Source organism: Spermophilus citellus (genome assembly GCF_964194105.1).
Source record: "Spermophilus citellus genome assembly, chromosome: 10".
NCBI lineage: Eukaryota > Metazoa > Chordata > Mammalia > Rodentia > Sciuridae > Spermophilus > Spermophilus citellus.
This window is the reverse complement of record NC_138197.1, coordinates 73,003,618-73,016,883: the sequence shown is the minus strand read 5'-3', so window position 1 is coordinate 73,016,883 and position 13,266 is coordinate 73,003,618. Positions and strand designations below refer to the sequence as shown.

At 36.3% G+C, this 13,266-nt stretch overlaps 1 protein-coding gene across 5 annotated transcripts in view; it reads left to right on the top strand.

The window, feature by feature from the left end:
* LOC308657803 (cyclic AMP-dependent transcription factor ATF-7) overlaps positions 1 to 13,266 on the top strand; it is a 106,056-nt gene that overhangs the window by 14,892 nt on the left and 77,898 nt on the right. For all 5 annotated transcript variants that reach the window (XR_014024067.1, XM_081309908.1, XM_081309909.1 and 2 more), the window contains exon 2: positions 9,361 to 9,429. Coding sequence is in view for 4 of the 5 variants with exons in the window: in XM_081309908.1 (XP_081166034.1) it covers positions 9,375 to 9,429 (55 nt within the window). In the remaining variant the exon portion in view is untranslated. The remainder of the gene's footprint in view (positions 1 to 9,360; positions 9,430 to 13,266) is intronic.

Here is a 13,266-nt window from a genome sequence, read left to right as displayed (position 1 = left end):
GTACTGGGGATTGAACCCAGGACCTTTGAGCATGCGAGGCAAGCACTCTACCAATTGAACCTAGTCTTTTGAAGAATCTTCATATGGATTTCTATAGTATTTGTACTAATTTACAGTCCCATCCTCTTCTGCATTTATTGTTTGCCATTTTGACTGCTATGAGATAAAATCTCAGTGTAGTTTTAATTTGTGTTTCCCTAATAGCTAATGATGTTGAACATTTTTTCATGTATTTCTTGGCCATTTGTATTTCTTCTTTTTGAGAAGTGTCTGTTTAATTCATTTAACTCATTATTATTTAATTTGTTATTTGGGTTATTTGTTAATTTTTTTTTTAAAGAGAGAGTGAGAGAGGGAGAGAGAGAGAAAGAGAGAGAGAATTTTAATATTTATTTTTTAGTTATCGGCGACACAACATCTTTGTATGTGGTGCTGAGAATCGAACCCGGGCCACACGCATGCCAGGCGAGCGTGCTACCGCTTGAGCCACATCCCCAGCCCCTGTTAATTTTTTTTTAAATTTTTAAAAATATTTATTTATTTTTAGTTCTCGGCAGACAGAACATCTTTGTTTGTATGTGGTGCTGAGGATCGAACCCAGGCCACACGCATGCCAGGCGAACGTGCTACCGCTTGAGCCACATCCCCAGCCCTTATTTGTTCATTTTTGTATCTTGTTTGGAGTATGTGGATAAGTAAGATTCAGACCAACCTCAACCTCTTGATTCCTTTTTTGCCAGTTTTTTTTTTTTTAAACTCTGTGCCTCAGTTTTCTAGTCTGTTGGCAAAGTGCTTTACAAAACTTTGATTGAAGCCAGATGCAGTGGCACACGTCTGTAATTCCAGTGTCTTAGGAGGCTGAGGCAGGAGGATCATAAGTTTGAGGCTAGTCTCAGCAATTTAGTGAAACCTTGACTCAAAATACACATACACACATACAAAAGACTGAAGAATGACTGAAGAATGTAGCTCAATGGGGATGGTAAAACGCCCTGGGTTCAATCCCCAGTACCAAAACAAACAACCACAAAACCTTAGTTATAAGACAATAGGCTAATTAGTTCAAGATTATAGTACTGTCCTTTTGAAACAGTTGATTTATTTAATGAGATATTAGAGCTAAATTATTATAATGTCAAGTAATACAATGGAAAATTAATCAGAATTTCAGTTCCTAAATAATCTACTACAGCAGATGTTCTGGCATATTTCTGTAATTCCAGTGATTCAGGAGACTGAAGCAGGAGGATTGCAACTTGAGTCCAGCAAGACCCTGCCTCAAAATAGAATAAAAAGGGCTTGGGATGTACCTCAGTGGTAGAGCACCTCTGGGTTCAATTCCCAGTGCCACACCCACTTCCCCTTCCTCCCCCCCAAAAAAATCTGTTGCCTAGCAAAACTTGAGTTTACTCTGTTTTCTGGAGTTCACAAAATCTGTATTATAGTCTCATGTTCATATTTTTACTGAAATATTTTCCCTTAGTCAGTTTTCTAGATTTAATGCAAATCAGAATAGCACTGAGTATCCTATGGAGAGTAAAATGTTGAAACTACCGTGACAAAGAATTTTAGCATTTGTAGTCTTTGCTTAGGAGCAGCAAAATTTTCTTAGAGTCTGAAAATTGATATCCTAAGTTATATTTTTGTAAAAAGAACTGTTTGTATATCATTCCCTCACTCAGTGTTGGGGATTGAACCCAGTGGCTCTCTACCACTGAAATAACATCCCCAACTCTTTTTATTTTTTATTTTGAGACAGAATCTTGCCAAATTGCCATGGTTAGCCTCAAACTTGTGATTCTCAGCCTCCCAAGTAGCTGGAATTACAGGCATATGCCACTACCCCAGCTTCCTTCCTTATTATTTATTCATTCATTCACTCATTTACTGGTACTGGGGATTGATTACGGGGGTGTTAAACCTCTGAGCCACACCTTAAGCCCTTTTAATTTGGGGGGGCATGGTCACTAAATTGCTTAGGGCCTTACCTTCTGGAGTAACAGATTACAAGTGTGAACCACCATGCCTGCCTGGTATTTATTTATTTATTTATTTTTGATATTGAAGATTGAACTCAGGAGCACTCAACCATTGAGCCACATCCCACATCCCCAGTCCTATTGTATTTCATTTAGAGACAGGGTTTCACTGAATTGCTCAGCACCTTGCCCTCACTATTGCTGTGGTTGGCTTTGAACTCGAGATCCTCCTGTCTCAACCTCCTGAGCTGCTGAGATTACAGGTGTGTGCCACTGCACCTGGCTCATTCTATCAGTTTTTGGTACTGGGAATTGAACCTAGAGTGCTCTGTCACTGAGCTACATCCCCAGCCCTTTTTATTTTTTTATTTTGAGGCAGGGTCTCACTAAGTTGCTTAGGGCCTTGCTAAGTTTGCTGAGGCTGGCTTTGAACTTGCGATCCGTAATCTTAGTTACTCAGGAGGTTACTCAGGAGGCTAAGGTTCTTCCTTAGCCTCCTGAGTAACTAGGATTACAGGTGAGTACTACCTTTTACAGATTATTTGTTTTTTATTTTGAGACAGGGTCTTGCTAAATTGCTGAGGCAGATCTTTTTGTGGTGCTGGGGATTGAACCTAGGGCCTTGTGCATGCAAGGCAAGCACTCTACCAACTGAGCTATATCCCCAGCCCACTGATGCAGATTTTGAACTTGTAGTTCTCCTGCCTAAGCCTCCCAAGTCTATGGATTTTAGGTATATATAACCATACATAGCATGGTTTTTATTTCATTCATTGATTCATTCATTCACTTTTCTGGTATTGGGGATTGAACCCAGTGGTGCTCTACCACTGAGCTACATCCCAAGCCTTTTTTGTTTTTTATTTTGAGGCAGGGTCTCACTAAATTCCTGAGGCAGATCTTGAACTTGGTGATTTTTCTGCCTCAGCTTCCCAAGTTGATGGAATTATAGGCATACGCCACCACACCAGGCTCTGGTGGTGGTGGTGGTGGTGGCAGTGGCTGCTGCTGCTGCTATTACTAATACTTCTTCTTTTTAATATTTATTTGATAGTTGAAAATTAACCCAGGGTCACTTTCTCAGTAAGCTATATCCCCAGTCCTTTTTTTTTTTTTTTCTTTTGAGAGATTCTTACTAAGTTTCTTAGGGCCTTGCTAAATTGCTGAGGCTGGCCTTGAACTTGAAATCATTGTGTCTTAGCCTCTTGAGTCACTGGGATTACAGGTGAGCACTACCAAATCTGGCTTCTTTTTAATATCATAAAGGAACAAGGCCCATGTGTGCCTGTCTACATTTTCCAGCATGGTTATAGTTGAGCTAAATAGCATTTAGTACTTGCTAATCTTGGTTTCAGCTATCTGAATTCCCTTTGTGGTAATGGCTGGGTTAATTTCTAATTATTTATCATTGACATTATTTATTACTACAAGTAATACTTGTTGTCAGGGAGCATTCATGGGATTCTGAAAATCGGTCCTTAAGGGTAACAAAGGACTGTGTTGAACTGCTTGGTTTGTTCTGTGTATGGATGTAAGCTGAAGTTTTCACCATATTTAGTTTCTGTATGAAACTTAGTTTATAATTTTAGAAAGACTTTTGATGGTTCATTTTTTTTTTCCTTTTTGGTACCAGGGATTGAACCCAGGGCCGCTTAACCACTGAGCAATATCCCTAGCCCTTTCTTATATTTTATTTAGAGACAAGGTCTTGCTGAGTTGCTTAGGTCTTCAATAAGTTGCTGAAGCACAGTTTTCCTGCCTAAGTCTCCCGAGCTGCTGGTATTACAGGTGTGTACCACTGTGCCCAGCTGATGGTCCTTTTTTAAAAAAAAATTTTTAGTTGTAGATGGATACAATACCTTTATTTTATTTATTTTTATGTGGTGCTGAGTATTGAACTCAGTGCCTCATGTGTGCTAGGCAAGCACTCTACCCCTGAGCTATAACCTCAGCCCAGATGGTCCATTTTTTATTTAATGTATATATTTTTTAGTTGTAAGTAGACACAGTACCTTTATTTTATTTTTATGTGGTGCAGAGGATTGAACCCAGTGCCTCATGCATGCTAGGTGAGCGCTCTACCATTGAGCCACAACCTCAGCCCCTGTTCATCCGTTTTGAACTTAATTTGCCAGTTGGTTCTGTTGCTTTGTAGTAGAGAATGAGCAACTTGTTATGATTTAAATTTTAGAGCTTTAGACCTGTCTGGCAAGTACATACACCCTGCCCCCACCCCTCCAACACTTAATTTAAAGACATTTTTTTTTCCAATCATGTAGATAGGCATTCTTAGCTGACATTATAATTTATTTATTAAAAGCAGTCCGTGGTGGGGCTGGGGTTATGGCTCAGCGGTAGAACGCTCGCCTAGCACGTGCAAGGCCCTGGGTTCGATCCTCAGCACCACGTAAAAATAATAAATAGATAAAATAAAGTTATAAAAAAAAAAAGTAGTCCGTAGGGCTGAGGCTGTAGCTCAGTGGCAGAATGCTTGCCTAGTACGTGTGAGGCACTGGGTTTGATCCTTAGCACCATATAAAAATAAACAAATACAATAAAGGCATTCTGTCCATCTATAACTACAAAAACAAATTTAAAAAAAAAAAGCAATCTGATAGTTGTAGAGCTTTTAAGAAATAATAAAGGTACAAGAAGAATATAAAAATCATGTAGAATATGATTATTATTATCCAGAGATAACCCTTTTTAATATTTTGTTGTTAATTCATCTTTTTCCATACTTATTATTTGTTTTCTATCCTATAGATTTGGAATTATGGATGTATGCAATCTTTTATTCTGCTTTTCTCATTTAATGTATTAGCATTTTCTCATGTCATTAAATAGTTTTCAAATTGTTTTCTTAACATTTTAAATAGTATCTTGTGAGGCAATACCTTAATTTATATTTATCAATTTCTCTTAAAAATTCAATTCCTATCGTTTTGGATTATAAATATGACTATGATGAACATTTTAATACGTAAAAGGGTCTGTGTTTCTGGTTTTATTCTTAGAATAGAATCCCAAGAGAAGAATGATTTGTTCAAAGGTTTCAAACATTTGGGTAAGACAGTTTACAAATATTGTCAAACTGCTTTTCAGAAAAATTGCCCAAATATGTATTCCTAAAAGTTGCCTCTTCGACATGCTGTTGTGCCGGAACGTATATCTTTTTTTAATACTTTTATTTTATTTATTTATTTTTATGTAGTGCTAAGGATTGAATCCAGTGCCTCACATGTGCTAGGCAAGTGCTCTACCACTGAGCCACAACTTCAGCCCCTGGAATGTGTATCTTGACAGTTCTGGCTGAGGTTTTGTTAAAGGTTTAATTAAGCGTTAACTTTTCTATGTCTGTGTGTGTGTGTGTGTGTGTGTGTGTGTGTACCACACTCACATGTAAGATGATGGTGGGAATTGAATCCAGGGATGCTCTACCACTGAGCTCCATTACCAGCCCTTTTTATTTTTTATTCTGAGACAGGGTCTTGCTGACTTGCTAAGGCTGGCCTCAAACTTGTGATTCTCCTGCCTTAGCTTCCTGTTTTTTTTTTTTTTTTTTTTTTTTAGGTTCATTTTACTTGGCACTTAATAGTTCCATAGTAGTGTTTTTTGAATGAAGGAAGAAAGGATAATCTAATCCCCTTTTAGATTTCTATGAATCTTTGGTATTTATGGTATATATGCCCTGTCGTTATACCTAGTGATGTTTGCTTTTGTCATTAGAACAGGCCCTTGGTTGTATTTGTATGGGGCTTGGATTCCATATTTAAGAATTGGGCCATCTTATTAACACCAATTTGTTACTAAAGAAATTATCACATTGTAACCAGATTCAGAGAATTAACTTTGTAACCCTTAGTTACAGACTCTATCCTCAATTCTATTAAAAGCAAAAACTAAAAGAGATAGATAGATCTATATATACAAAGAAAGAGAATCTGTTTTTTCATTTGTATGTTGACAAATTAGGATCTACCTCTACCTCTGACAAAACTATTAGATGTAGGCTTTTGGAAATTATCTCAGTTATTAAAAAGTTATCCTCTAAACATTGTGGGTTTTTTTTAACTTTTCACAGCAATCCGATAACTTTCTCTTTTTAATAAATCCTAAATTTTATCATTTTCCTTCTGGCTTCACTGAGTACCTGAGCCTTTCCTCTATACACCTTGATCTCTTGGATGGCCTTTCAGTGCATCTTTGTTTTCCAGTTCTTCCATCCTTGCTGAAAGCATTTCACTTACCCTTGGCAGTACCTCTTAATGTATGTGTATCCCTGTCCTGTTATTTATTGTTTAGTTCTATAAAATGCTTGTGTTTCATCCTAAAGAAATAGATTGAGATGACAACACACTGTGAGTGCTATACCCAGATACATGATCTACTTTGTCAAGCAGTAGTGTCAGCGTCATTATTGAAGATTTCATTTTTTGTCTCCTGTTTATCCTACAGAAATGCGTAGCTTTTTGTTTTTGAAAGAGCATCAGTTTGACCTAACAATTAAAAATTTGTTTTCAGTATCAGATAGAAATAAACCAACAAGATTCTTTATATTAACAAATTGATGCAGGAGAAATTTTAAAAATAGAAATGTTTGTTGGATTTATGTATTTTTTAATGGATGGACAGATCATTCTGATTGTTAAGTATTTAAACTTTCCTTAAAACGAGAAATATGGAAATTACATAGGGCAAAAAATTAAGGGAATGATTTAAGAATAACCGTGGGTATTTAAGAAAAAAAGCCTTCTTCCTCCCATTGTTATCTCCCTTTGGTGAAAACGGTAAAACAAAGGCCAGCAAATTGGGAAGGAAGCAGGAAATCCTAGTTAGTGAATGTCAGTTGAATATTTAAGACCAGTGAAAATGCTTACTTCTGTTAGATTTTAATGCTTTTTCCCCCCCAAAGTGTTTTTTTCTCTCCCCCTGCCCTTTTTTTTCTTTTCAAAAGACATATTTGTTTGTTTCTTTCTTTTTTCCTTCTTTTTGGCTGGGGATGGAAGGACTCAATTTTTTCATCTCTATTTCCTAATAATGATGCCATTAAATAAAATCCAGAAGCCATATATTGTGGTGTGATTGTGAAAAGCCAAGTTAAGTTTGAATTTTGTGGTTCTATGGAAATCATTCCAAAATTTATTTAATCACTTTGTATGCCAGTGCTGTCCCCTTCTCAGCCAGAACCCATTTCTTCCTCTAAGTAAATAGAAAAATGAGAACATTTAGGTCCAAATATCAGAACCAAGATAAAAAATAAGGCATTTTGCGTGGTTCTTGTGTCTACTCTAGCCCTTGTAGTTTACTTCCTGGTTGGAAAATACATTGGAGGCCCTTTTTGAAATAAAATTTCATTTTGTGATTATATTAGGAAAACAGGTTCTAGGACTAGAAAGTGAAATTATCTGTAGCACAGCATTTAGGACTTTTTCCAGAGATGAATTGCTTTTTAGAAATTATCTGAATTTTCAGACATAAAGTTCTTGGTCTTTATATTTATCTGCTTTTGTTTACCTTTTTTTTTTTTTGTACAATGTTGTGTTTCCAAAAAGTACTAAAAAAATCATCATATATTTTAAATAAACAAACAACCCCCCAAAAAACTCCCTTGTCCTGGGGCTTTGTGGAGAAGAATGAAGCTCTCATTTCCTAGTACCCAATCATCAGCTTGAGCTGGCCTCTCCTAGGAACAGAATTTATTGAAGCAATTTATCCTGGCTAAATGTGATATAAATCTGTGTACATGTATGTACATACAGGGTCTCTTCCATTACAGCAATGCTGCAGCATCAGTTTCCTTCATGGTTAGACCATATTCCTATCACATTGAAAGATGACCAAGAAGCCCCTTCTATTTTATTGAGTACCCCACAATTTTAAGCCCTGATTAGTTGTGGAATTGCTGATTAGACAACCAGAAATACTCGTTTCTAACCCCAGAGTGAGCCCTAAGAGAATAGGAGAGCTGTTACCTACCCACTCTATGTTTTAAGCATGGTTTTCTGGTTACCAGATTGATTCTAGCATGTTAACATTTTAATTTAATATAGGCCTGACTGAGATTGACATTCTGGTTACAGTTCTTAAATTATTTCCAATCATATTCAAATAATTGAATGTGATTCAATTATTTCAGCCTCTATTATCTTCCCTGTTCATTTGTTTGTATATGTTTCTCTCTTATGGAGAGATGTTTGGAAATGTCCTTTAAGAGTTTAATCTATAAGTGTATTTTCATCCCTTTCCCCGTTTTTCTCTTCCACTTTTCCAAAATACTGTTTATCTTTTGGGAATATTTTTACTGTGATTTGCATTTCTAATATTTATTCATCTATACCTCTATTTTTATTCCTAGTTGGAATATGAGAAATTTTCCCAACCCAATGAGATTGGAATTATTGTTCATTGACAAAGGATGTTAATCAATATTTTGAGAATTTAGCTTCAATATTAAATATATATATACACACACACACACTCTCACATAAATAATTATAAATTCTGTTAAATTCTTCAGAGAAATAGAGGAGATGGATGGTGATGCTTTTTAGTGTCATTTCTTTTATCCCCTGCAGCAGTACACATCTGTTGGCTGCAACAGAGCAGCCTAAAGAACTCTGGGCGAGAGCGGCACAAACAGCCGGAACATATTCACCCAGTAAACCCCCAAAGAGTCGACATTTGTTTTATTGCTGCTTTTAAAAACCTCACCATAAATAGAATCAGAGGGGGGGAAGGGTACCGATATTTCTCCATTTGCCACAGTCGATTGGTGGTGGGAGGAGGAGGCTCCCAGTGGGGAAAAAAGGCTTTTATTTTTATTTTTTTATTAATGAAAATCATTTCCCATGTAGCCCAATAGGATGGGTGCTTTGTTTTCTTTGGCAATAATCTGGGATAAACGACTCTTGCCAACAGTCTCGTAGTTTATACACCAGGGAGCCAGATTATGGCCCTGTAAAACGGAGCACCCCTCCTATAATCCCTTAATTAATTAAATGACAAATTTTGGTCTTCTCTAGTTCAAAAATATGGCTTCCACATCGAACATTCAGTGGATTTATTGACATAGGGAACTGCACTGTTGTAATTCAGCACACTAGAGAAGTGTGTTATATACTGTAGCAGAAAGGGAAAATCTAGCAAAGGTTTGAAATTCCTTGACTATTTAAGTCTAAATTTTTCTAATTAAAAATTTAAATTGAGGCACAGTAGATCACATGCCACCTGTCTAATGGGTCTCCTTAAAGTAGCCTGTGTTTACAGCTTTGATAGATAGCATTCTCGGAACACCTGTTTCTAGGCTTGATATTTTTGAAGCACATTTTTTTGCTCCAGCGTATTTAACATAACTTTTCCCCTACCTCCCCCTCCTCAGCTCCGCTCAGCTATATGAAATATGGGAGACGACAGACCGTTTGTGTGCAATGCCCCGGGCTGTGGACAGGTACGTTTACAATATACTTTATTGTGAATGTCTTGTTGTGAATCAAAGTGGCTGTTTTATCACTAAGGCAAAGAGTTTAAAGCCGGTATTTTACGTGATCACTGGAGGTAATCAGATCAGAGGATTTGCAGTGTGTAAATCCAAGTTATGAGGAAGTGTAGGCACTCTACCGTAATGAAATCTGCCTTGCTCTCTTCCATATTGTTATTCTACTGGTGTTTGTTTTCCAACACAGTGTTGAAGAATACATATTGCTCTCTCCTCTTTTGTAAAGCTATCCACCTAAATACAAAGCAAGTTTAGAAATATCTTCATGGATATAAAAGTCTACTTAACATATTTGGAGAGATAGCTGACAAGGTACCCTTCATGTGAACCCCAATTTCAGATTCTTTTTTTTAAATAAGAAAAAGTGTTTCTTCTGTTGATCCAGAAAATCATGTTTAACAGGTAAGGAAGAGATTTATCTAGGAAAGACAAATCTAATATAGAACCTGAGATATTATAGCAGTATATAAACATTTCCCTTATCTGATACTATGAAATGCATTGTTCTGTTAGCTGACATGTAATTTTTTGTGTATATATGTATAAGTCAGATATTTCTCATCATATGCCTTTTTAATAAAGCAATTTTGATGAAATTGCCTTTTTCAAACTTCTTAACTTTTAATACTCTGTGCCATACCATGTTCCACAAAAAAAAGAAAAAGAATACAAAAAAAAAGTTTTTATCTGTCTTTATTAATTCATTTTACAGACCCTGAAGGGTGACTTTTTGTTCATTTAGAAGTAAGTCATAGGCCTGTCCAGTGACACTTACTGGTAGTATGTAAGATTGCAGACTAGTTCTAGTAAACATTGTAAATATTTAGACAAAAAGAAGAGTTTAGTTCTAGAGATTAGTAAGAATTGGCTGGGCACAGTGGTGCATGCCTGTGATCCCAGCAGCTTGGGAGGCTGAGGCAGGAGGATTGCTAGTTCAAAACCAGTCTCAGCAACAGTGAGGTGCTAAGCAACTCAGTGAGACCCTGTCTTTAAATAAAATAAAAATAGGGCTGGGGATGTGGCTCAGTGGTCGAGTGCCCCTGAGTTCAATCCCTGGTACCAAAACAAAACAAAACAAAAAAACCCCAGACTACTAATAACTGGAATTTGAGTAGTAGAAGAGATGAGGATGGTAACAAGAAATGGACAGAGGGAAGAGTCCAAATTTCAGTAAATGCTGAAAATTTCAGATAAGACACTAACAAAGCTATTGTATTCTGCAATATTCAGCATCCTAAGATGCATTTTCTTTTCCTTGTCAAAACATTCTACTTTATTACTGACTGCTTGTTTCCCCATAATTTTCTTAACAATATAAGACAGTTAGAAATATAGGGTAAATTTGTTTTCACTTCTCAAACAGCTTTATTAAAGAACATACCTAAAAATGATCCCTCCAACTTTCTGTGTGTGAATTTAATAATACTATTTACTATGACTCTGACAACTGATAACTTGGTACCCTTTTTACTTCTCTACTGGAAAAATCTGCTTTTTTGGTGAAAGCATTTATTTTTCTGATATTTACCATTATTTTCTTTATTTATTGCTTAAACTACTCAATTTCTATGTCTTACATTAAGTATACTTATTATACAGTATACATAAAACCATCCAAACAAGGATTTCTCAAAGAAATAAGAATGGATGATAAAAATAAGGAATACATGAGAAAAACATCTCTTAAGCTTTTTGAGCAAAACAGTGTAAATAACATCTCTTCAGGCTGTCTTGTTAAAAAAGAGTAGTATTCACTAATATTGGTGTTTGTTTCCTTGTTTTCATTTTCTCTTTAAAAATTTTTTTAAAAAAATTTTCCTAGATGGAGGAAAACAGTAAGGATCTTTGTTTTGATTCTTCCCTGTGTTGTTAGGTTTCATTTCATCATAATCCTTTCCTTCCCCTGTTTTTCTTTCTCACTTCTGAATTGTGTAGTGGTATTTTGGTTATTAGGATTCATTATAACCACTGACTTACATTCTCAAAGCTTCCTCCAACCCCAAGGGAAAGGTGGGTGTGACACTTGGGGGAATTGCTACCTTCTTGAGAATTCTAGTTACTTGTTCCATAGTGAAAGGATAGCTGAGTGTAGTGGTGAATACTTGTAATCCTAGTGACTTGGGAGGCTGAGATAGGAGGATTACAAGTTTGAGGCCAGCCTTGGCAACTAAGTGAGACCCTGTCTCAAAATAAAAAAGAGCTGGGGATGTAGCTCAATGATAAATCACCCCTGGATTCAATTCCCAGTACAAAAAAAAAAGGGGGGGGGAGAAAAAGGAAAAGGATAGAAAGCAACAACTTAAGACTTTGAAGCCAGCATGATTCATTCCTTTATTTTCTTTGCATATCAAACTATTTTCTGGTGAGATTATAGTTCTGAAGTTATATTTAGTCTCCTTCCAAGTTTTTTCCCTAATATTTAGTAACAGATAGCTTTAGAGTGGAATCTCTACAAGATGTACTGTGATTGCTTTATGTTACATGAATGTTATACATTAGTGAAAATGTGGCAGAGAAGATAAATTTAGTTGTTAGCTACCCTTGGCCTGTCATTCAAATTCCTTATATCCCTTGAGAATGGTTGCATTCTTGAGCCACCTGGAGGTCTTAAAGTTATTTGTAATCCACTTGTCATTGACTCAAATTATTTATTCCAGAAAATATAGAATACTAAAAAAACTATATAAGCTCCAGGAGGGTAATAAGGACCATGATAGCCAGACATAGTGGTGTACACCTGTAATCCCACTGTCTGGGAAGGCTGAGGCAGGAGGATGGCAATTTCAAGGCCAGTCTAAGCAACTTAGCAAGACTCTAGGCAACTTAGTGAGACCCTGTCTCACAAAATGAAAAGGCTGGGGATGTAGCTCTGTGGTACAGTGCTTCTGAATTCAATCCCCCAATACAAAAAAAGAAAGAAAGAAAATAAGAACCAAGATGCATTTTAGAAGGCATAGTTTAGAACCTACTATGAGAGAAGTCTCAAAAAGCAGTGGTTTGGGCTAGGATTGTGGTTCAGTGGTAGAATTTCGATTAGCACATGTGAGGCACTGAGTTCGATCCTCAGCACCAAATAAAAATAAAATAAAGATATTGTGTCCACTTAAAACTAAAAATTAAATATTTAAAAAAAGCAATTGCTTTTACCAGGTAGAGAAAACAGGAATGAAAGCAAATTTATAATTCAAGAGGCTGATTGTTAAAAGCAAGCAAATAAAACTATAGGAATCTTGCTGTGCACAGTGGCACATACCTGCAATCCCAGCAACTTAAGGCAGGATGATCACAAGTGTTTGCTCAGCCTCAACATCTTATTGAGACTCTCAGCAACTTAGTGAGACCCTGTCTCAAAATAAAAATTTAAAACAACAACTATAGGAATCTTGAATTATTTCTATAACTGTTCCCTGCTCAGAGTTTACCCTGTATTTGCCTAAATTAATGTCATCCTACACTTTAATATTAAGGGAAGGTGAAAGGAAAATTCACCTAAAATAGACTGGTGGATTATGCTCTCCACTATATAATCAAAACCACCAGGCTTTCAATGGATACATAAACATGTTTTGGTTGCTAGGTCTTTAATGGCTGTTATTTTTGGATTCTGTTCATGATCCACTTTCCAACAGTACGTCTGATGTGACACAGCTGAGTTCTAAATATGCTGCATGTACTTAAAAAAAAAAAAAAAAAGATGGCAGCTAAAGGTTGTACTGTCTGCATTCTTATCTGAAAAAAACAGGTGATAAGAGTTTTTTAGCCCTCTTATTTCTGTTCTCCTGTTGAGAT